The sequence below is a fragment of the Schistocerca americana genome, chromosome 3 (genome assembly GCF_021461395.2).
Source record: "Schistocerca americana isolate TAMUIC-IGC-003095 chromosome 3, iqSchAmer2.1, whole genome shotgun sequence".
Lineage (NCBI taxonomy): Eukaryota > Metazoa > Arthropoda > Insecta > Orthoptera > Acrididae > Schistocerca > Schistocerca americana.
Window position 1 is genome coordinate 932807451 of NC_060121.1, and position 24190 is coordinate 932831640.

The following is a 24190-nucleotide window of genomic DNA, read 5'->3' on the forward strand; positions in this document are numbered from 1 at the left end:
AAGGTCTTCTCGTCTGCTATTAACAAGCTATTTTCTGCTCCTAAAACGATACATTCATCATTTATACACATACAGTTTGCAAGTGAATCCTGACGATACAGTTTAGTAACATGATGGTATATACGTCTCAGGATCCTTAGGAAACCTAAAAAGAGACAGCTGTGGTGTCTTCTTCCTGTTGTTGCTGCAATTTATTGCGCTACAAACGCTCCCGATGGTATAAACCATTGTATAAATCAAAATACTCAATCACTATTCGCTTTCACGATCGCGCCGAACTCACAGTTCAACCTACCAGCCGCTTGGGGCGCTGCTGGCGCTGTAGGCAACAAAACCGAGGCGAAGTGTCGTGACTGTTATGTTAGACTGTGGCCTTGGCCTTCATCGAGCAATGAACATATGAAAACATACTGCAGCAAGTGTAGTTGGGAATATCTTTACCTTCATGTAGATTGAGAACTTTGAAGCTTTAAAAATGGCAATGTTGTTGATATGAGGCTGCCATAAGTAAACAAAAATAATATTACGAATATGCTACGTACTGCATTAACTGGTATTTACAATATTGTAGCTAACGCGCCTATTGCGTCTATACAAATCATGTAAGGCTATTTGACTTGAAATCATTTCCTGTGCTAAATTATTATCAGTTATGTGATTCTAGGTCTTCGGCGCCTTGCTGAGTGCAGTACAGCCGTTCGTGGATCTTATATCGCTACAGTTATTGCAAGGAGACCACTTACGGTACCAATACAATGCTCAGGCACTTTGGTTAAGTCATGTGAGAACGCCCTCAGCCCTGCTGTTTCGCGGTTGTAAGTTATTCTTTAATTTACAGGATTTTGTTGTCTAGCGCTGTTAAAGTGTTTTGATATAATTCCAGCTAATTTCTACAGGGCTATTTGCGCAAGACAGGGCGCCTTTCTTCAACAGCCGCTGACAAGGACAGTAACGAAGTTTTCCCTTAAAAAGGGAAAAAGGAAATCTGTTAAAGCAGTTTTGAAACGTTTCTTCAGATTGCATTGGTGGGTACTCCGTATTTGTTATCCTTCATTGTGGTGAAGATGCGAGAAGTTAATGTCATTATCAGCATATAATAGGTGCGTTAAGAAAGGATGTCAAAATTCAGATGTACCAAAGAATTCAGAAATCGGCGTGGACGCCTTTGAAATGGCCGTACTCTGCCTTAGATAATCTTATATTAAACTAATTTTTAACTAAAGCTTTCGAGTAAGTCGCTAATAATGATCCTGTTCATCACTTTTCATTGACTGAGGCTTCATGTTCTGTAGTATTCACAATACTTTGATTCCGTTCTCTTGTCTTTCAGGCTGTTATGTTTAGTAGTCGATGTTTAAGAATATCTTAGTGCTGAATGCAAATATAGGCTCTCCAGCTGTGCAACACAATGTCAAAGAATAAGAGCAATAAACCAAAACTCTCCTTGTCTGTTAGGCCCTATGTTATTGTTCAAAGGATAATGATTGATTTGGGGGAGGGGCCCAAACATTGAGGTCATTGGTCCCATTGGCTGAGGGATATTTGAAGCCTTGAAGCAACACTGGCTAGATATGCTATGAGCATAAAATGCTGCTGTCAAAGAAGTTTGTTTCACATACCACATGATTAGTTTAATTGAAATTCTTGTATTGATCTACTTAGTTTTTCTACTCATTTTTGGTCTACTGCCCATTTGAATCCAAGAATTTTACTTCACTAAGCACAATACTATATTAAGAAATTCTCAACTCATCTGAGAATAAGGATAGTGACATGTAGCATATAAAAAGGAGAGTTGCAGTGCTAGTGTCAAGTGGGGTATGTGTGGGTGCACACAAGGGTTTATTAGATTAGGTGATTCCCCATCCAACCCAGATAATGATAGCTGTAGTAAACCCATAAGCATCAGTGTAAGATTGGAAGAAATGCCTTCCACAGGTGAAAGATTTAAAATCCTAATAGTTAACACAAAGGCATTTGCAACAAAGTGCCAGAGTTTGAAGCACTCATGAAAAGCAATGAAGCTGATGTAATGTTAGGTACAATAAGCTGGTTGAGACCTGAAATTGATAGCAGTGAGCCCTCTGGGAAAAATTTATGTGTACAAAGGATAGCAAAAGGGAAATTCAGGTGGTGTATTTGTCATGCTAGACAAGAAACTCAGATCCACAGAGATAGAACTTTAAGCTGCATGTGAGATTATCTGGGCAAGGCTGAGTATCAGGGGTATGCATAAAATTATAATTGGATCGTTCTATCACCCACCCGACTCATTTTCTGATGTAACCAAAAACTTTAGAGAAAATCTCAGTTCCCTTGTATGTAAGTTCCCCAATAATACTGTAATACCGAGTGAGGTGGCGCAGTGGTTAGACTCGGACTCACATTCGGGCGGACGACGGTTCAATCCCGCGTCCGGCCATCCTGATTTAGGTTTTCCGTGATTTCCCTCAATCGCTCTAGGCAAATGCCGGGATGGTTCATTTCAAAGGGCACGGCCGACTTCCTTCCCCGTCCTTCCCTAATCCGATGAGACCGATGACCGGGGTCTCCTTCCCCCAAAACCAACCAATACTGTAATCATTGATGGAGACTTTAATCCTCCAAGAGTTGGGAAAATTACAGTTTTGTTAGTGGTGGGCGTGATAAGATATCCTGTGAAACTTTAGTAAATGCGCTCTCTGAAAACTACCCAGAGCAGATAGTTAGGAACCCCACTTATGATGGAAATATATTGGATTTATTGGCAACAAATAGACTTCATGTCTTTAAGGATGTCAGCATCGAACTTAGCTTCAGTGACCATGACATGGTTGCGGCAGCAATGATTACAAAAGTATGAAGGACAACTAAAACAAGCAGAAAGATATATATGTGTTCAGTAAAATAGATAAAAAAAAAGGTAGTGTCATATCTTAATGAGGAACTTGATACTTTCAGCACAAGACAGGATTACGTAGATGAACTCTGGCTCAAGTTTTTTAGTTGTCTAGACATTGGGTAGATATGTACCCAGTAGAACAGTTCGTAATGGGGGGAACCTCCATGGTGTACAGTCACTGTAAAGAAACTTCTAAAGAAACAGAGATTACTGCTTTAAAGGTGTAAAACAAAGCTTAGGCTATGGATGGAGATGCTGAATGAAACACGTTTGGCTGTCGAGATCTGTGCATGATATCTTCAATGACCACTGTAGCAGAGTCTTATCAAGTGACCTTTCTCAGAACCCAAAGAAATTCTGGTCATATACAAAGGCTGTTTGTGGCACCAAAGTTAGTACCCATTCACTAGCGAATGAAACAGGAACTGAAATTGAGGGTAGCAAAGCAAAAGCTGAAATGCTTAACTCAATTTTCAAATGTTTATTTAAAAGAAAAGCCCAGGAGATTTACCGCAATTTAATCCTCGTACCGCTGAAAATATGAATGAATGAAGTATTAGTGTCAGTGGTGTTGAGGAACAGCTGAAATCTTTAAAATTGAACAAAGCTCCAGGGACTGATGGAATCCCTGTCTGATTCTATACTGAATTTGCTCCTAGATTCTCCCTATAATCTGTCGTAGATCCCTCTAACAAAAAACTTTTCCCAGTTGTTGGAAAAAGGTGCAGATCACACCCATGTACAAGAAGGGTAGTAAAAGTGATCCACAAAACTATAGTCCAATATCCTAGGCATCGATTTGTTGTATAATGTTAGAACATATTCTGAACTCAAACATAATGAGATATCTTGAACAGAATTACCTTCTCAATGCCATCAAGCATGGATTTCAAAACCATCAATCATGAGAAACTCAACTTGTGCTTCTCTCACATGATATGCTGAAAGCTTTGGATCAGGCAACCACGTAGCTGCAGAGTTTCTTGATTTCCGAAAACCACTGACTCAGTACCACACCTATGGTCATTGTCAAACATACGATCATATGAGGTATCAAGTGAAATTTGTGATTGGATTGAGGACTAGTTGGTAGGGAGGACACACCATGTTATCTTGGATGGAGAGCCATCGTCAGATGTAGAATATCTTCCGGTGTGCCTCAGGGAAGTGTGTTGGGACCCTCACTGTTCACGTTTTATACTAATGACCTTGCAGACAGTATTAATAGTAAAATCAGGCTTTTGCAGATGATGCAGTTATCTATAATGAAGTACTAGGTGAGAGAAGCTGCATAAATATTCTGTAGACGTTGATAAGATTTCAACATGGTGCAGAGTTTGGCATCTTGCTCCAAATGTTCAGAAATGTAAAATTTTGCATGTCACCCCAAAACAAAACAAAAACGTAGTATCCTACGACTATAATATCAATGACTCACTGACCAACTCATACAAATACCCAGATGTAACGCTTTGTAATAATATGAAATGGAATGAGTACATAGGTTCAGTTTGTGAATAAAGCAGGTGGTATAGATCATTTTATTGGTAGAATACTGGGGAAGTGCAATCAGTCAACAAAATAGATTGCTTACAAATCTCTTGTATGACTGGTTCTAGAATATTGCTCAAGTGTGTGGAACCCATATCAAATCGGACTAACAGGGGATATTGAACATATACAGAGAAGGGCAGCATGAATTGTCACAGGTTTGTTTAATCCATGGGTGAGTGTCGCAGAGATACTGAAGGAACTGAACTGGCAGAATCTTGAAGACAGACAGACATAAGCTATCCTGAGAAAGTCTATTAATGAAGTCTCAAGAACAAGCTTTAAATAATTACTCTAGGGATGATCTACAACTGTCTATGTATTGTCCACATAGGGATCATGAGAATAAGACTTGGAAGAAGATGGAAAACCCAAGTCTTAATGGCCGGATAGGCATTTGAGACATTCAGTCAATCATTCTTCCTGCACTCTATACTTGAATGGAACGGGAAGAAACCCTAGTAAGTGACACAATGGGACATACTGTCTGTCATGCACCTCACGGTGGTTTGCTGAGTATAAATGTAGATATAGAATCTTGTATATAGATAAATGTCATTCATAGCTCCTAAACCAATAAACTGCTTCAGAACTATAACAGATTTTAAAATGAACAGAAATGTTATGATATTCTCTGTTAGCAGTATCAGAGACTATGGTTGTTTTGTGGGTACATGAGTCACTCATCACTTCTGTGACTTGGAAAAAGATGGAAAACCCAAATCTTGACAGCTGGATAGGCATTTGAATCCTGGTGCTACCAAATGGAGTCCAATGTCTTAATACAGCATTGCCTTGCTTGGTATTTTCTTTTAAGAGGAACAGTCAGTAATGGCAATTATGTAGAGATGGAACAACCGAATTTTGCGGTACAGCCCATTTGATTTGATCAGTGACATAACTGTGTTGTATTGTGTGACATCACTGTGGTGCAGCATATTTGAAATGGATCGTGTTTGGAGGATTCGTCTGTTTATTTATCTGGTTTTATGTGAGCTCCACCTATTAACCAGCTACTTTTGTTTTGTTTAAATACAGAATGTAACATTTATAGATTACACGTTCTGATATAATTCTCTATAACTAAACTGAAATTTTACATTATTGTGATATACATATACATAAATTATTAAGTATTGATGTCTGTAATTTACAATCACATTGCAAATTATTTTGTACATATGGCTGTGTGCTGAATATTTGTAAGAGAGTGCAAGGTCGCACAGTGATCAGCACGCTGCACCCGCATCCGGGAGGATAGTCGTCCAAACCTACATCGAGCCATCCTGGTTTAGGTTTTCCATGATTTCCCTAAATCACTTCGGGCAAATGCTGGGATGGTTTCCTTCCCCATCCTTCCCTAATCCGATGGGGCGAAGGACCTCACACACACACACACACACACACACACACACACACACACACACACACTAGTTCCTACCCACCAGCTATTGAACATTACAATAATAGGATCCTTCTATGCAAAAGGAGGAGTTGTCAAGGAGAAACTTTTTCACATTTTTTGTTTTTTTTTTCCAAATTTTACTTTGATGTCTGTCAGCCATTTTGTATCACTGGCGTAAGTGAGCAAAAATTTTTGTTGCAGTATTATGCACCCCTTTTTGTACTAAAGACAATTTATAATATTGAGTAATGAATGTCGTTAACCTTCCTAGAAGATGATTGTTAATGAGCATCACATATTATTCTTACAGCACATTATTCTATATGATAGTATTGAATGAAAATTGTCAACTTCCTGATTTTCTCCCCTCAAGATTTGCAATGATTCTAAGAGCAAATGTGGCTGAACTAAGCTGTTTTATGAGTCCAAAATGTGATTTCCCCATTTTAAATTCTCATCAATATGGTCACCTAAGAATTTTGAAGTTTCCACACTATTTATTATTGTCTCATCATGTCCGACACATATCTTTGGTTTAGTACCCATGGATGTGCAGAACTGAGTACATTGTAATATGATTTTGGCAATGGAATTTTCAGTTGGTTCAACTTTTGGAATGTGTCTTGTATTGTACTTTCTTTACCATATCTGTTGTTTGTTTTCTAAGATGCTTGTATCTCCTTTGATCCACAAGAAATATACGTCAACATCAACTTTTCTTGCAGTAAGAAGCATATTCAGTATTTATTGTATATAATCAGAGGTAGTAATGTTCCGATAAGAATTTTCTATCCTCTACAGAGTTGCGAAATATGCAGTGTGTGAGATGTTGGGGTTTCTAAATTGTTTGTGGACTTCTTGTGTGTTGTTTGTGCATTTCCGTAAGGTGACAGATTGACTTACATTGTAAAATCATCTCTCCAGTAGAAATATTGTTAACTCTGCTCTAAAATCCTTTTCCTCCTTTAACCATTTGATGAATGCTGTCAGTACTTTACAATGTATGACATCAATGTGTTTTATATGTCTTTTGAGTACAAGTTGTTCATGCTCGTCCCACTTGGGGAGGCCCCAAGTTGAGTGTATTTTAGCTATGATAATCCATGTTAGTTTAACTGTGATCATCAATACCCATTTACCTATGTGTAGGTAGAGTTCTGTAGGTAAACATTTCTTTTTAAATGGAGGTTTGGTGTGTGTAGGCCCTACATGTAGAGTTGTGTGTCATGGTTTGAATGGCCCGTTCATTTAAACCACTGTTAATTTTACCCCAGAATACTATCCCACAAACTGCAAGCGTCTGGAAATACTCAAAGTAAGCAATTACAGCTCCTTCAATGGTACAAACTTTTGAAATGTTTCTCAGGTCAAAACATATGGAACTGAATCTGGAAAAGTTTCATTGCTGGAGCTTTCTGATTTAAATTTATCAACATGTTATTTTTTATTGTTGTTGTGGTCTTCAGTCCTGAGACTGGTTTGATGCAGCTCTCCATGCTACTCTATCCTGTGCAAGCTTCTTCATCTCCCAGTACCTACTGCAGCCTACATCCTTCTGAATCTGCTTAGTGTATTCATCTCTTGGTCTCCCTCTACGATTTTTACCCTCCACGCTGCCCTCCAGTACTAAATTGGTGATCCCTTGATGCCTCAGAACATGTCCTACCAAACTCCCCTTCTCCCCAATTCTCTTCAGTACCTCCTCATTAGTTATGTGATCTACCCATCTAATCTTCAGCATTCTTCTGTAGCACCACATTTCGAATGCTTCTGTGGTTAGCACACTGGACTCGCATTCGGGAGGACGACGGTTCAATCCCGCCTCCGGCCATCCTGATTTAGGTTTTCCGTGATTTCCCTAAATCGCTTCAGGCAAATGCCGGGATGGTTCCTTTGAAAGGGCACGGCCGATTTCCTTCCCCATCCTTCCCTCACCCGAGCTTGCGCTCCGTCTCTAATGACCTCGTTGTCGACGGGACGTTAAACACTAATCTCCTCCTCCTCCTCGAATGCTTCTATTCTCTTCTTGTCTAAACTATTTATCGTCCATGTTTCACTTCCATACATGGCTACACTCCATACAAATACTTTCAGAAACGACTTCCTGACACTTAAATCTATACTTGATGCTAACACATTTCTCTTCTTCAGAAACGCTTTCCTTGCCATTGCCAGTCTACATTTTATATCCTCTCTACTTCGACCATCATCAGTTATTTTGCTCCCCAAATAGCAAAACTCCTTTACTACTTTAAGTGTCTCATTTCCTAATATAATTCCCTCAACATCATCCGACTTAATTCAACTACATTCCATTATCTTTGTTTTGCTTTTGTTGATGTTCATCTTGTACCCTCCTTTCAAGACACTGTCCATTCCGTTCAACTGCTCTTCCAAGTCCTTTGCTGTCTCTGACAGAATTACAGTGTCATCGGCGAATCTCAAAGTTTTTATTTCTTCTCCATGGATTTTAATACCTACTCCGAACTTTTCTTTTGTTTCCTTTACTGCTTGCTCAATATACAGATTGAATAGCATCGGGTAGAGGCTACAACCCTACAACCCTGTCTCACTCCCTTCCCAACCACTGATTCCCTTTCATGTCCCTCGACTCTTATAACTGCTATCTGCTTTCAGTACAAATTGTAAATAGCCTTTCGCTCCCTGTATTTTACCCCTGTCACCTTAAGAATTTGAGAGAGAGTATTCCAGTCAACGTTGTCAAAAGCTTTCTCTAAGTCTACAAATGCTAGAAACGTAGGTTTGCCTTTCCTTAATCTTTCTTCTTAAGATAAGTCGTAGGGTCAGTATTGCCTAACGTATTCCAACATTTCTACGGAATCCAAACTGATTTTCCCCGAGGTCGGCTTCTACCAGTTTTTCCATTCGTCTGTAAAGAATTTGCGTTAGTATTTTGCAACTGTGACTTATTAAACTGATAGTTCGGTAATTTTCGCATCTGTCAACACCTGCTTTCTTTGGGATTGCAATTATTATATTCTTCTTGAAGTCTGAGGGTATTTCGCCTGTCTCTTACATCTTGCTCACCAGATGGTAGAGTTTTGTCAGGACTGGCTCTCCCAAGGCTGTCAGTAGTTCTAATGGAATGATGTCTACTCCCGGGGCCTTGTTTCAACTCAGGTCTTTCAGTGCTCTGTCAAACTCTTCACGCAGTATCATATCTCCCATTTCCTCTTCATCTACCTCCTCTTCCATTCCCATAATATTGTCCTAAGAACATCGTCCCCGTATAGACCCTCTATATACTCCTTCCACCTTTCTGCTTTCCCTTCTTTGCTTAGAACTGGGTTTCCATCTGAGCTCTTGATATTCATGCAAGTGGTTCTCTTTTCTCCAAAGGTCTCTTTAATTTTCCTGTAGGCAGTATCTGTCTTACCTCTAGTGAGATAAGCCTCTACATCCTTACATTTGTCCTCTAGCCATCCCTGCTTAGCCATTTTGCACTTCCTGTCGATCTCATTTTTTAGATGTTTGTATTCCTTTTTGCCTGCTTCATTTACTGCATTTTTGTATTTTCTCTTTTCATCAATTAAATTCAATACTTCTTCTGTTACCCAAGGATTTCTACTAGCCCTCGTCGTTTTACCTACTTGATCCTCTGGTGTCTTCACTACTTTGTCCCTCAGAGCTACCCATTCTTCTTCTACTGTATTTCTTTCCCCCATTCCTGTCAATTGTTCCCTTATGCTCTCCCTGAAACTCTGTACAACCTCTGGTTTAGTCAGTATATCCAGGTCCCATCTCCTTAAATTCCCACCTTTTTGCAGTTTCTTCACTTTTAATCTTCAGTTCATAACCAATAGATGGTGGTCAGAGTCCACATCTGCCCCTGGAATTGTCTTACAATTTATAACCTGGTTCCTAAATATCAGTCTTACCATTATATAATCTATCTGATACCTTCTAGTATCTCCAGGATTCTTCCACGTATACAACCTTCTTTTATGATTCTTGAACCAAGTGTTAGCTATGATTAAGTTGTGCTCTGTGCAAAATTCTACCAGGCGGCTTCCTCTTTCATTTCTTACCCCCAATCCATATTAACCTACTACATTTCCTTCTCTCCCTTTTCCTACACTCGAAATCCAGTCACCAATGACTATTAAATTTTCGTCTCCCTTCACTACCTGAATAATTTCTTTTTTATCTCACCATGCATTTCTGCAATTTCTTCGTCATCTGCAGAGCTAGTTGGCATATAAAGTTGTACTACTGTAGTAGGCTTGGGCTTCGTGTCCATCTTGGCAACAATAATGCGTTCACTATGCTGTTTGTAGTAGCTTACCCACACTCCTTATTTTTTTATTCATTATTAAACCTACTCCTGCGTTACCCCTATTTGGTTTTGTATTTATAACACTGTATTCACCTGACCAAAAGTCTTGTTCCTCCTGCCACCGAACTTCACTAATTCCCACTATATCTAACTGTAACCTATCCATTTCCCTTTTTAAATTTTCTAACCTACCTGCCCGATTAAGGGATCTGACATTTCACGTTCCAATCTGTAGAACGCCAGTTTTCTTTCTCCTGATAGTGACGTCCTCTTGAGTAGCCCCCGCCCGGAGATCCGAATGGGGGACTATTTTACCTCCAGAATATTTTATCCAAGAGGACGCCATCATCATTTAATCATACAGTAAGACTGCATGCCCTCAGGAAAAATTACGACTGTAGTTTCCCCTTGCTTTCAGCCATTCGCAGTACCAGCACAGCAAGGCCGTTTTGGTTAGTGTTACAAGGCCAGGTCAGTCAATCATACAGACTGTTGCCTCTGCAACTACTGAAAAACTGCTGCCCCTATTCAGGAACCACACATTTGTCTGGCCTCTCAACAGATCAACAGATACCCCTTCGTTGTGGTTGCACCTACGATACGGCTATCTGCATCGTTGAGGCTTGCAAGCCTCCCCACCAACGGCTAGGTCCATGGTTCATGGGGGAGGGGGGGGGGGGGTTATTTTTGATTATTTTGTGTTTTTTAAAATGAATGTGTTGGGTTGGTGCATAAGTTCATAAAATTTGTCCATAATTTTAGTATACACAACAGCTAGATGTAACAGAGACTTTAGTCATCAATAATATATTCTCCTTCACTATTTACAAGTCTGCCAACACTGTGGTAATGTATGGTTACCACAACTGTACAAGTCAAGTGATTTTGAGGCAGAGAACTTGTTGACCCATTTTCAGAGTGCATTCTCATCCAGAAAGGAATTTCCTTGAAGGTTGTTTGATAGAAAGTGGGAAAGGTGAGAATCTGAGGGCACAAGATCAGGTGAATAAGATGGGTGTGGAATGACTTCCCAACCCAACTCCTGTATTGTGTTCTTTATTGGTCTAGCAGAATGCAGGTGGGTGTTACTGTGAAGTATCATCACTTCACTCTGTCTTCTTTGTTTTGCTCTCGGATTGCGCCTGCAACACGTCTCGGGGGTTGACAGTAAATGTCAGCGATGGCGGTTACACTTAGTGGAAGCAATTCGTTGTACGCCACACCACTGCTATTCCACCAGATGCAAAACATTTTCTTTTGTGGGTACATGCAGGTCTTTGTACGGAAAGTTGCTGCTTTGTTTGGGCTCAGCCATTCCTTTCTTTCCCTTATGTTAGCATAAAGACATATTTTCTTATCACTAGTAATGATACAGGATAGGAATGGTTGGTATTTTTTATGAGCTGATTGGTGATGAGATAGCAGAGAGCCTCATAAGGCCAACCACTGATTTTTGTGATTTTGGCTCATAGCATATGGTACCCATACACCCAATTTTTGAACCTTCCCCAGTGCGTGCAAATGTCACACAGTGGTGGAATGATCAGAGTTCATCACATTTGTCAATTCTCGAGTATGTTGATATGGATCACTCTGGAGAAATGCATTTAAATGATCTTTTTCAAACCCCGAGGTGTTCCTGAATGTGGGGAGTCACTAATGTCAAAACAATCCTCCTCGAAATGAGAAAACATTTTCTTGCCTTGCTCTGTCCAATGGAATTATCCCCACACATGACACAAATGTTTCTGGCTGCCTCCACTGTTGTCACCCCTCTAGTGAACTCAAGCAGAAGGATATGTTGGAAATGTCCTGATTTCTCCATGTGACACTCCATTTCGTAGCAGCCACAACTCCACTCATTATCTCCAAATGACAGAATGACAATATTTAAACTCAGATAGCAACAGTGAACTACAAATAAAAATGACACTCAGTAAATAACCCACAGCAATCACAGTACTAACATACTAACAAAAACATTATGAACTTACGCAACAACCTAGTACAGTAATTTGTTTTATTCCCATTTCCAGCCCGTTGGCATTGAACCTTAGGGTCAATTGAACCTACCGATCCCAGATGTTGGTTTCAGTCCATGAGATAATGATCTTGTGTTGTGTGACATCATATTTGCACAATCAAAAAGAAAACAGAGCACTGAAAATATTCTCTTTTTTTTGTGTTTTAGAAAGTATGTTGTGGTGACTGATCTGTAACATAGCCCTAGGTGTGAGTGGGATTGAAATGTGGCACTTTGCTTGTGAGTTGGCAAAGCAATATTGAAGGCTTTAGTTAACCTTGGATAACTGGGCATAAAGCAGTTTCACCCAAAGATTCATTTACACTGCTCATTATTACACTATTGTCATCTGTGAACAACGTGACATTGACTGCAGTTTTTCAGATCTGTATGTCATCTATTTAAATGAGGAACAAAAAGACGTAGCATGCTGCCTTGAGGTACACTTTGACTTTCTTTGCATCAGATATTGTCTGACTTTTTGATTAGATGAGTTGATGTGAATCATACAACCTGTATTCTGATCTGTAAATATGACTCAAAAGACACTGGTTTTCTGTCTGTTGAATTCTGAGTGCTTGCCAATGGTCTAAAAAGATCTGTAAAAGGCACTGTCAAAAACTGTGGTAAGATCTAAATTAAATCCTAGAACAATTTTGTTATTTTTAGGTGTGTACTTGGATCATTCAACCAAACTGTATTGTAACTAACAAAAAGATAATCTTAGAGGAGAATAAAAAACCGTGTCATTCTTATCAGTTTGGACTTTCTTGATCTAATAGTGCTATTCTAATTTTCATGAATAACTTTGTAAAAGTTTATCACAAAAGATAGAGAAAACTGAAATGTTAGATGGTGACAGATTTCTTTTCCAGGTACCTCTCAGCTTCTTTGTAATGCTTTGAATAATTCATAATTGCAGAGTGTTATGACTTTTTCGTCCCCTTAGGAAAGTAAGATCATAAGATGAAATTTCTAGCCACACATACTCAATTATTTTGAATGAGCTTCTATGCAGTCCTTTGTCCAGTGCAATAAGATCCCTGAAATCCTCTGATTACATCTTGCTGACACATAATCCATTATCCTCGGCTTGGCAGTGGCTGGATCCAATCATCTGTTTGATATAAATGAAAGGCTTTTTCGTGCCTCTCTATAAAGGCAAACTCCCTATATCATGGTAGGAAACTGTGCCCTGCATGAGGAATTTCTGGTCTACAGCAGTGAAATATTTACAGTCAGTCAGATTTTGGAAAAGGGAAATCATACAGCAGTTGTCTGTCCAATGCAACGGTCAAACCAGACTATCAGATTCTGAACCTCGCCATCATTGAGTGGATTGAAATATATAAGAACATATTTCAGAAAGCGTGAGGCTCTGCCAGCAATACTTCTACATGAAAGCAGTGTACTACCGGTATTATGTTTTGGCAAGTTGTAAAAAATGTACTACCATTGATTAAAAAAAACAGAAGAATGATTGAACAGTTGGCATATGTGTAACTGCTGAAGATCCGTATGAGTCGTACTATTACTCATTGATTTGCTTTTTATGGTGTCAGCAGCTAGTCTTCTGTATGCTGCTTCAGCCTTAGCATTGTTAATTACAGTTTTTGTTACAGCTGGTTTTATTCATTGGTGGAACATGCACTAACAATCTGCATATGAAGTTTGTTGCAATATGAACACGCATCTGACCTCAGGACATGACATTTGATTTTAAAATCACTTCTGAAATATCTCCATATAAATTTCCACTAGTATGTAGTTCAGGGTACTTCTGATGGAAGAAAACATAACATTTTGGAAACACTCAAAAAGCAACTATCAGTTTTACACCTAAACTAGTGGCTTCCTTGTTTTGGAGACTGTTCAGTGTATTTCTTCACTAAGTCTCTGTCATGATCTGTGATTTTCAGAGGCCTATTGGAATGCTTTCCCTAATTTACTTCCAGACATGAATTGCTCTTTAATTTATCAGTCTGCAAGGTGTAACACACAAGACATTATGTAATATCCTTTGACAAACATACATTTCTAATAGCTAATTATACACAAGTGAACACTGGTGACGAGACACGTTCTTCCGTTGTTTGTCTCTTCAGATCAGCCATCTCATTGCACTGGAAAGCTAAAAATTGTCTGCTTGTCACAATTAAGTGTGTAAAATCTCTGCATGAAAACTGAAAGTGGCAAATTCTTTCCTAGAAAAAGAACAAAATTCCTTCCTGTTATTGTGAACATCTCTCACAAAATTTACAAATCAAAATAATTTGAAAAATCAGATTTATATTCAAAACATTCCATTTTCAATGAAGTGTTATATTACTATATTAAAACTCTGTAAATTTTTAACACGTGTAAGTTTTGGCTACATTAATTAGGAGAACCTTTTACCGTATTATCAGTAGCAGTTGCAACATTGTTCCACTCAACCAATCAGGTGGCAACTTCTCAGGAACATGACCATTTTTCCTCAATATATACAAGCATCTGCTATCCTTCAGTGCATTGTATTTATTGCCCCTCCACTCACAGATGTTAATTTCACATTTAATTCCTTTGTTCAAGCACATTTGCACTCCATTACCACAACATTTAGTATGTCACCCCTGATGTCATCACTTACAATGTTGTTCGTCATAACAAAGAATTTTGTGGTATGACAGTGGTACCAAAAATCACACACGTTGGAAACAATTTAACCAGCAGATGCAGGATGTCAGATACAGCACTGTTACAACTCTAACTCACTTCTGACAAAATTGTTGCTTATAATGTGGTTTGGGCAAATGATTCACTTACTTAGTATGTGTAAATCATTACCAATGTTCCTGATATCTGTACTTTTTAAAAACTATTTTAATTACTATTCAGTAGATTATATTATGTGATAACTTACTGTTTCATTAATTTTGGGGAGTACTGAAGGATGATATGGGTAGGTAGTTTTCAAATGTATGGCTGTTACCACTTTTAAACAGTGGCATCATTTCTGAAATTTTTAATCTGTGAGAAAACACCCCTTTGTGATTTGACATATCAGCAAAGTTTTCCAAGAGCTGTACAATTTTTGAAACTGTTTTAATTGTAAGTGACACTGGTGTTGCACCTATACCTGTCATCCTTTTGCATTTCAGACTTTTAATCACTTTCATCAGTACAGGTCCTCTAGTTGGAACAGCCATCAAACTGTGTGCGGATCTAGGATATTTAATTTTTTCCTAATATGTTAAAGGCAAGCTTAGAACACGGGAAGCACACGTAAAGTATTATTTACATAATTTGGTTGTTTTTTGTGCCAATATTATGTTTTCTAGTCTTTTCAGTGTCATTTCCCAATTTTCGTGTATTTTCTGTGCTGCACCTTTTATAATTTACCTTATAAATTTTGATTTAGACCCTGATAGTGACAGTGGTAGTGACATTCAAGTTCTTTCTCAAAAACAGAGGATGGGTGGGGAGCTATTGTAGTTATTTTTATGTTATATTTCACCAAAACTTTTTTTGCCTTCATGATGCCAGAGATGATGATGAATGTTGGATAGGCACACATGAAAAGTTGAGACATTTTTCTTAGTTATCAAGCTTAAATATTATTCAAAAAACAAAGATGATGAGACTTACCAAACAAAAGCGCTGGTAGGTCGATAGACACACAAACAAACACAAACATACACACAAAATTCTAGCTTTCGCAACCAACGGTTGCTTCGTCAGGAAAGAGGGAAGGAGAGGGAAAGACGAAAGGATGTGGGTTTTAAGGGAGAGGGTAAGGAGTCATTCCAATCCCGGGAGCAGAAAGACTTGCCTTAGGGGGAAAAAAGGATGGGTATACACTCGTCAGTATTTTTAGAGGTCTATAAGAAACACATCACACATTCTTATGACATGTGGCTGGCACAAGCTCAACTCCACATCCCATTCCACCCACTTCTCTTTTTCCACTCATCCTACCCTTGTGTTTCCATCCATCCGCGTCCCTATCTGAAAAAAAATTCTGCAAAGAATAAAAATAATGGAAGGAGTAAACGTAACCCAGACACCATTTGGTTGCGGTGCCGAGCAGTCAGCAGATAGAAAAACAAGACTGAAAACATTACTGATCTTAAGGACACTGTATTACTACCAACACACACACACACACACACACACACACACAAGACATTTTGACTATAGTGTCCTGGTGCTGCAGCTCAACTAGGGTGAGTTTTTGTTTTGGGTAGACTGGATGAATGGACAGTTGGGTTGGGAGGTGGAGGACAGGGTGACTGAGGGCAGAGAGGAAGAGGCAGTAAGTGATCAGTATAGGAATGTCGCAGGCGTGGTTGGCAGTGGTACACAGCGGAGTGCAGGGATGGGTTGTGAGGGGGACACTGGGGAGAGCAGAGTGTGAATGTAAATTAAGTGAATTGGGGTTATGGAGATAGCTGTTGAAGCAGGTGTTGGGGAGAGGCTAGTAGGGCCAGAAGGATTGGTGGATGGAAAGATGTGGTGTTTGGGACTGTAGTAGGATGTGCTGGGAGGGTGCTTAGAACAGTCTTGCGCATAGGTCTTTCACAGGGACATCACCCATGTAACAAGGACAAAACCAGATTGGGTGATGGGGCAGATTATCACTTTAGGAGAAATGGGAAGGGCACTGTGTAAGATGTTTCTTACATCTAGGCATGTTGCTAGATTGAGTTGGAGTACTGGTGATGTATGCGGTTAAGTTTATCCATTCTGGAGTGATATTGGACAATGAGAAGGTGCTGCTGTGCAGCTTGGAGGGAAGGGGTTGAGGCTAGGTCTAGATCATGAAGATATCATCAGTGAATCTTAACTAGACAAGAGGTTTGGAATCTATGCTGGCTAGGAACGGTTGTTCTACATCATGGTGGTCCAACGATGCCACGTGGGATGAAGGTACCTGCAAATGCCCTTCAACTCATCTACACTCATACACAGACAGTGTAAGCCATACACACACATTTTGCACTTGTGTAAGCCTCTGGTTGTTCGTGCAGATCAGTGCTTGACTGGGAAAGTATGATGGCTATGATTATGATGGCATAAGCATTGGACCAGCTGCCTGACTGCCTGCAAGTCAGCACCTAGCTGCCTGCAGGCAGGCATTCAAGCTGGAACAGTCTACTCTAGATGGCCTATAAACAGGTTGGCATAAGAGGGTACAATGCAAGTGCCCATGGCTATGCAGTAAACTTATTTATATGTCTTACGCCAGAGGGAGTAATAGTTATGTGTTACAATCTAGCTGGAATCGGCAGTGGGTTGAGAGAGGCAATTTTCGACAGTGGCAAGGTCATGAGCAAGGGGGTGTTGGCATACGGGAATGTGTCATTAACAGTGATGAGCAGGAACCCAGGTGAAATCGGGTGGTGATAATTGAGAGGTAATGAAGGAAGTAGATTATGTCCTTGATGTGGGTGGCATGCTGTAGGCAATGAGTGTGGGGTATTGATGAACAAGACTAAGATTATTTCAGTTGTAGCACATTAACCAGTAACAATGGAGTATTAAAGGTGGTTAGGTTTACGGATTTTGGGAAGAATGTGATTCGTGGGTGTTCAGGCCATGGTTTGGGTGAGCAAACAGTTGGATTCGGGGCAGAGGTTCAGAGATAGGCTTTGGGTTTTTGAGTGGGGTCTGAAGGTTATGCTGGACATTGGATAACAGTGGGAAGATTTTTAGATGGAACAGTCAGAAATGGTGGACACCTCATATCAGATAGTCATTGTGGTTCATCACGACGACTTACAATTACAAGCCATGCTTAATGGATCCCATCCCATCTGAAATGTGATAAAAAAATAAAAAGAATTTTTTGTTCAACTTTGCCCCCTTCAAAGTAACCCCGTCAGATCTAACACATTTGGTCCAGCTCTTTTTCCAATCTTTGGAGCACCTCTAGAATTCACTTGTCATTATGGTGTTAAGCTCCTTCAGTGAATCTGTTTTTATGTCATCAATGGTGGCAAACAGCATCCTTTCATGGTTGTCTTCAGCCTCGGGTCTAGAAAGAAGTCGCAGGAGCCATGTCTGGTGAATGTGATGGCTGAGCTACGTAATGATTTTGTTTTTTGCCAAAAAATCATGAACAAGCATTGAGGTGTGAGTGGGAGCATTATCATGATGAAATTTCCCTAACTGGTTTTGCCACATTTTGGGTAATTTTCTTTGGACTGCCTCACACAAACAGGTTACTTCCATGTAGTATACTGTATGATTATAAGACAGGAACTCGTGATGCACTATACCATTGTAATTGCAGAAAACAAAAAGTGATAAGAAGCTTCTCATGTGATCCAAGTAGACGAATTTTTTTCAGTCTTGACTCTTCAGGCAGATCCCGTTGGGTCGATTGGGCTTTGTTATTGACATCATACTCGCATACCCCTGTTTTGTCGCCTGTTATAACATTCTTTAGAAGTTCTGAAACATTGTCGACTTCATTTAGCAATTCCTGAGCAATGTTTATACGACATCATTTTTCTAGAATGAAATTTTCACTCTACAGCGGAGTGTGCGCTGATATGAAACTTCCTGGCAGATTTCATATCAGCGTACACTCCGCTGTAGAGTGAAAATTTCATTCTAGAAACAACCCCCAGGCTGTGGCTAAGCCATGTCTCCGCAATATCCTTTCTTCCAGGAGTGCTAGTTCTGCAAGGTTTGCAGGAGAGCTTCTGTGAAGTTTGGAAGGTAGGAGGCGAGGTACTGGCAGAATTAAAGTTGTGAGGATGGGGCGTGAGTCGTGTGTGGGTAGCTCAGTTGGTAGAGCACTTGCACGCGAAAGGCAAAGGTCCCGAGTTCGAGTCTCAGTCCGGCACACATTTTTAATCTGCCAGGAAATTTGACATCATTTTTGGTTGAAATTCAACCATTTCGAAAGAAACTTTGCTGCTACACATTTCATGTCCAAAACATCTGATAAATTTGCTTACTGAGCAAGGTGGTGCAGTGGTTAGTACACTGGACTCCCATTTGGGAGGACGATGCTTGAAACCCCTGTATGGCCATCCTGATTTACGTTTTCTGTGATTTCCCCAAATTACTTCGGGCAAATGCCTGGATGGTTCCTTCAAAAAGTACACAGCCGATTTCCCTCCCCACCTTGACACAATCTGGTGGGACCAATGACTCGCTGTTTGGTCCCCTCCCGAAAATTAGCCATCCAAAAAATTGCTTGACATGAGCCAAAGGATATGCTGACATCCCAGCACCCTTTCTGATGGTGATTTGGCATTTTTCCAGAACCATTTTCTTTACTTATTCCACATGGTTGTCAGTAATTGATGTGCTAGCTAAGGGGTCCAGGGCAGTTGCCGTCCTCAACACCTTTTAGACTCTCTTTGAAACATTTATACCATTCATAAACTCTTGTCTTACACACTCAACATTTTGAATGCTATGCTGTACTTTGTTCAATATTTCATGCAAAATGTAACGCAAATTCTTTGATCCATTTTTTGCAAAAGTAAAAATTCACTGAGCACTCGAAAACGTGTATAATCTTTTCGACCATCAACAATAAACTAAATACTCAAAGCAGCAGAAAATACAAATGTACATAAGGAACATGTGTACCAACAAGACAGAAAAAAATTGAAAATAGGATATATAAAGCCCACAAATGCAAAAAATTCCCCTTATTTTTTGATCAAACCTCTTATGCCCTGCATACTCTTCAGTTCCTTATCAAATCCTTAGACACTTCCCAGAAACTCTTGCTACCAAATTCATCTCCCTCTTTAACCCACCTACCATCCCTGCTTATCAATTTTCTGCATGCTTCCCAAAATCCATAAACCTAACCATCCTGGATGTCCCATTGTAGCTGTTTGTGCTCCCATGACAAGACTCTCAGCTTTTGTTGCCCAAAACCTCACCCTTTACCTACACTCTATTTTACTATATTAAGGACGCAGAACCACTTCCTTCATCATCTCCCAACCGTCCCCACTCTAATACCATCTACATCCCTGCTTCTTGCTGTTGACACTATCTCCACATACATCATCGCCCATGCCTATGCCCATGCCACTATTGAACACCCTCTCCCAACATTGTATCAATGCCAAACCCATCATCTCATTCTTTATACACTTCACTATCTTTATTGTTCCCAATAAATGCTTCTCTAAGGAAAACATGTACCCAAAAAAAAAAAAAAAATAAATAAATAAATAAAAAGGCTATGGCACAGGCACTCGCTTTCACCGTGTGGTTTATGGGATATCCAGAAGAACCATTCTAATACCCCCAATATTTGAAACCCCTTGCCTGATTCAGATTTATTGTGATATCTTCATGATCTGGACCAAGGACCGAGAGACACTATTCTCAAACCACATCTCATATCTGCTTCACCTGTTCCTTCTCAGTCAGAATGTCACCTTCCTGGATGTTGTCCTCCATGTCTCCAATAGCTCCATATCAAGCCCACCAACCATAAACAGTTCCTCCATTTTGTTAGGCACCATCTGTTCCACACTAAAAACTCTCTCACATAGAGTCTGGCCACTTGGGTACCAGTACACTGAAGGTCTTGTTAAGGGCTTCACAGACATGCTCAAGTCTGCAAAACTTGCCTGCAAACAGGTCTTCTACAGTGTATCCACACTCTCTTTTATACTCCAACCACTCTCATGAACCATGTGCAAAGGAGAACCCCTTATTACCCAGTATCATCCTGCAATGGACTAACTTAACTACAGGTGTATCCAGGGCTATCAACTGCCTATCAGCATTCTCAGATATGAGGGACTTCCTACCGACAATCTTTCTCACCTCTTCCCAAGTGATCCACTGCCAATCCAGTGGATCACATTCCTGTGGAAAGACCCTGGTGCAGGACCTACTCTGTATACCCACCCAGCACGTTCTGTCCCACACCCACCAAAGGAATATCCTGTCCTGTCTGAGGGAGGACAACTTGTGAAAGGAGTCATTCATTTGCCAGCCCTGCTTTAAATTTTGCAGTCTTTTGTGAGCACATAATCGCCAACCAACTCAACGGCCAAAAATATATACAGGGTGTTACAAAAAGGTATGGCCAAACTTTCAGGAAACATGCCTCACACACAAATAAAGAAAAGATGTTATGTGGACATGTGTCCGGAAACGCTTAATTTCCATGTTAGAGCTCATTTTAGTTTCGTCAGTATGTACTGTGCTTCCTCGATTCACTGCCATGATTCGATACGGGATACTCTACCTGTGCTGCTAGAACATGTGCCTTTACAAGTATGACACAACATGTGGTTCATGCACGATGGAGTTCCTGCACATTTCAGTCGAAGTGTTCGTACGCTTCTCAACAACAGATTCGGTGACCGATGGATTGGTAGAGGCGGACCAGTTCCATGGTCTCCACACTCTCCTGACCTCAACCCTCTTAACTTTCATTTATGGGGGCATTTGAAAGCTCTTGTCTACGCAATCCCTGTACCAAATGTAGAGACTCTTCGTGCTCGTATTGTGGACGGCTGTGATACAATACGCCATTCTCCAGGGCTGCATCATCGCATCAGGGATTCCATGCGACGGAGGGTGGATGCATGTATCCTCGCTAACGGAGGACATTTTGAACATTTCCTGTAACAAAGTGTTTGAAGTCATGCTGGTACGTTCTGTTGCTGTGTGTTTCCATTCCATGATTAATGTGATTTGAAGAGAAGTAATAAAATGAGCTCTAACATGGAAAGTAAGCGTTTCCGGACACATGTCCACATAACATATTTTCTTTCTTTGTGTGTGAGGAATGTTTCCTGAAAGTTTGGCCGTACCTTTTTGTAACACCCTGTATAAAAAAAGAAAATATAAAAAGAAAAGAAATCTCTGTTCAATTGTCACACATGTCAGAACTAAGTTGTTTTCTGAAATATTTTTTTTTTTTTTTTTTGGGGTGGGGGGAGACTCTGAAAGGAATTTTGAATAAATGTGTGATTGATTCTTTTACTTTTTAGTTATTGATCAGGTTATTATTTCAGTGTTTTGTGAGCAAATCACTAGAACTCAGCCAGAAAAAAGTGACAGATTTAAGATTTTTCAATGTAAAGTTGATTTCAGATATTTTTCCCTGTTCTTTTTGAAGTGTATGGTGTTGGTTGTTTAGTATTGCATTGTATTTGCAGGGGCATCTGGATCCGAACAAAAGCTGGACGACATAAGCGAATGTGGACAAAATCATCAAACAGGCGACGGCGACTTAGGCAACATGTCTTCTGTAATGCCACGCAGAGCACCTTGTTAGATAAGATGGTAACAAAATACTGGAAACGCCCTAAGTACTATGTTGATGATCCTTATGCACCGTACCACAAAAGGGAAGAATTTTTGTACACAAGAAGAAAGCCTAAAGTGTATTAAATTATCTCTAGTGATTAGTCAAAATAAAATATGCATTTTGAAGACAAAACTTCTGCTCTTCCAAGATTTTGTTTAGATAGATGCCTTTTAATATTTTAAAATTATAATCAGTTATATTCTGCTTCAATGTCACTCATGATACTGTATTCTATTTAGACCTTCCCACTCACTTTTAACAGTTTTTGCCATCTCTTGTTGCATCTTTGCTTGCTTACTTGCAGGGTCTTCCTTCTTGCAGGATTTTGTAGGCCATAAAGAATATAAATTTAATTTAAATATGATAATGGAAACACCTCACCCCACTTGAGCTGCAGTGACAGCACAGTTTAGTCAGCCAATGTAGCAGTACAGGTGTGTGTGTGTGTGTGTGTGTGTGTGTGTGTGTGTGTGTGTGTGTGTGTGAGAGAGAGAGAGAGAGAGAGAGAGAGAGAGAGATCACTTTAAAATAGTTCTCAGGTGGCTTAGGGCTTAGATGTTCGTAATGTGCCTTCGCAAGAAATGACAGTGTCATCCAGATAGGTGACATGTCATTCATTTATGGCGTCGAAGCAGGTTGTTCGTCATGTGCTCAAAGATGGCCGGAACTTTGAACTCGTGGAGGCCATCAGGAGTTATGTAGTCAGTCTTTTTCCCATTCGCCTTGTCAACCCTGATTTGCGAGTAGCCTGTTTACGTATCCATAGTTGACACATGTTTTAAGTAGTCTAGGGTGTCATCAGTACACAGCAATAGGTAGACACCTTTTTCATGATTTTGTTCAGTTGTCTAATCAACATAAAAACGCCATGTGCTGTCGTCCTCCTCCACAATGACCACAGGAGAGAACCAGGGACCCTCTGAAGGTTCAGTAATGTCATATTGTAGCCTCTTCTCCACTTCCTGTGGGATTATCAGTCTTCCAGCCAGGTTTCGTGAATTCAACAGCTAGGCAGGTCTTGAACAACACCTATACAGGTGCTGGCTAATTGATGGGTGGCCCCCAGATTGAAACAGTGTTCTACCATGGGCCATTTTGTGTGTCTTTTGTCTGCTCCAGACTTGAAAGCCTTGGAAAGCTGGTGCAGAATAGCTAACACTCACTGATGGTGTTCCTCTGTTGGGCCAAATCCTATTGACAATTCGATAGTAGCTTCCTTCCCTAGACTGTCTGTAATGGCAGCAGAGCATGATTTTTCATTAATGGCATTAGGTTGCCTCTCCTGGATGGGTTTGGTTGTCGCTTCACACACATGCACCTATAGGGATGAGTTGTGACTAAGATCACTAATTCGATGGTCTGCGTTCTGTCATTGGTAGTTGTTCTTGCAGTAAATGTGCCTGTTTGGTGGACATTTTACCCATATGCAACATTCAGCACACTCGCTTGTGTGTCAAAGGACATAGTCTTCTTTAGCAGGTGATGATAAGCACTCGGCATTACAGAAAAGGATGACCAAGTCTCCTAGCACCTGAACATGATGGCCATCTATGGTGATGTCATCGAGGTTTTCTGGCACCTGCGTTATTGCCATCCCTGCGGGATCTTCATCTGTGGTGGGCTCCCCTCTATAGGTGGTTGCATTGCATCGGTTTCATGAATTCGACAGCTAGGCAGGTCTTGAACAACATCTCAGGAAACACTGATTGATGCTTGATGTGGAACTGACTTACTTCTGGTTT

The 24190-nt window shown here is 40.1% G+C and overlaps 1 protein-coding gene across 1 annotated transcript; it reads left to right on the top strand.

Moving 5' to 3' along the window:
• Positions 1-392: 392 nt before the first annotated feature.
• LOC124606761 (39S ribosomal protein L35, mitochondrial) lies at positions 393-22580 on the top strand. The gene is made up of 4 exons (XM_047138812.1): positions 393-553; positions 665-815; positions 897-1025; positions 22297-22580. The coding sequence occupies exons 1-4, from the start codon at positions 532-534 to the stop codon at positions 22529-22531; spliced, it is 537 nt and encodes a 178-aa protein (XP_046994768.1). The 5' UTR covers positions 393-531; the 3' UTR covers positions 22532-22580.
• Positions 22581-24190: the final 1610 nt, after the last annotated feature.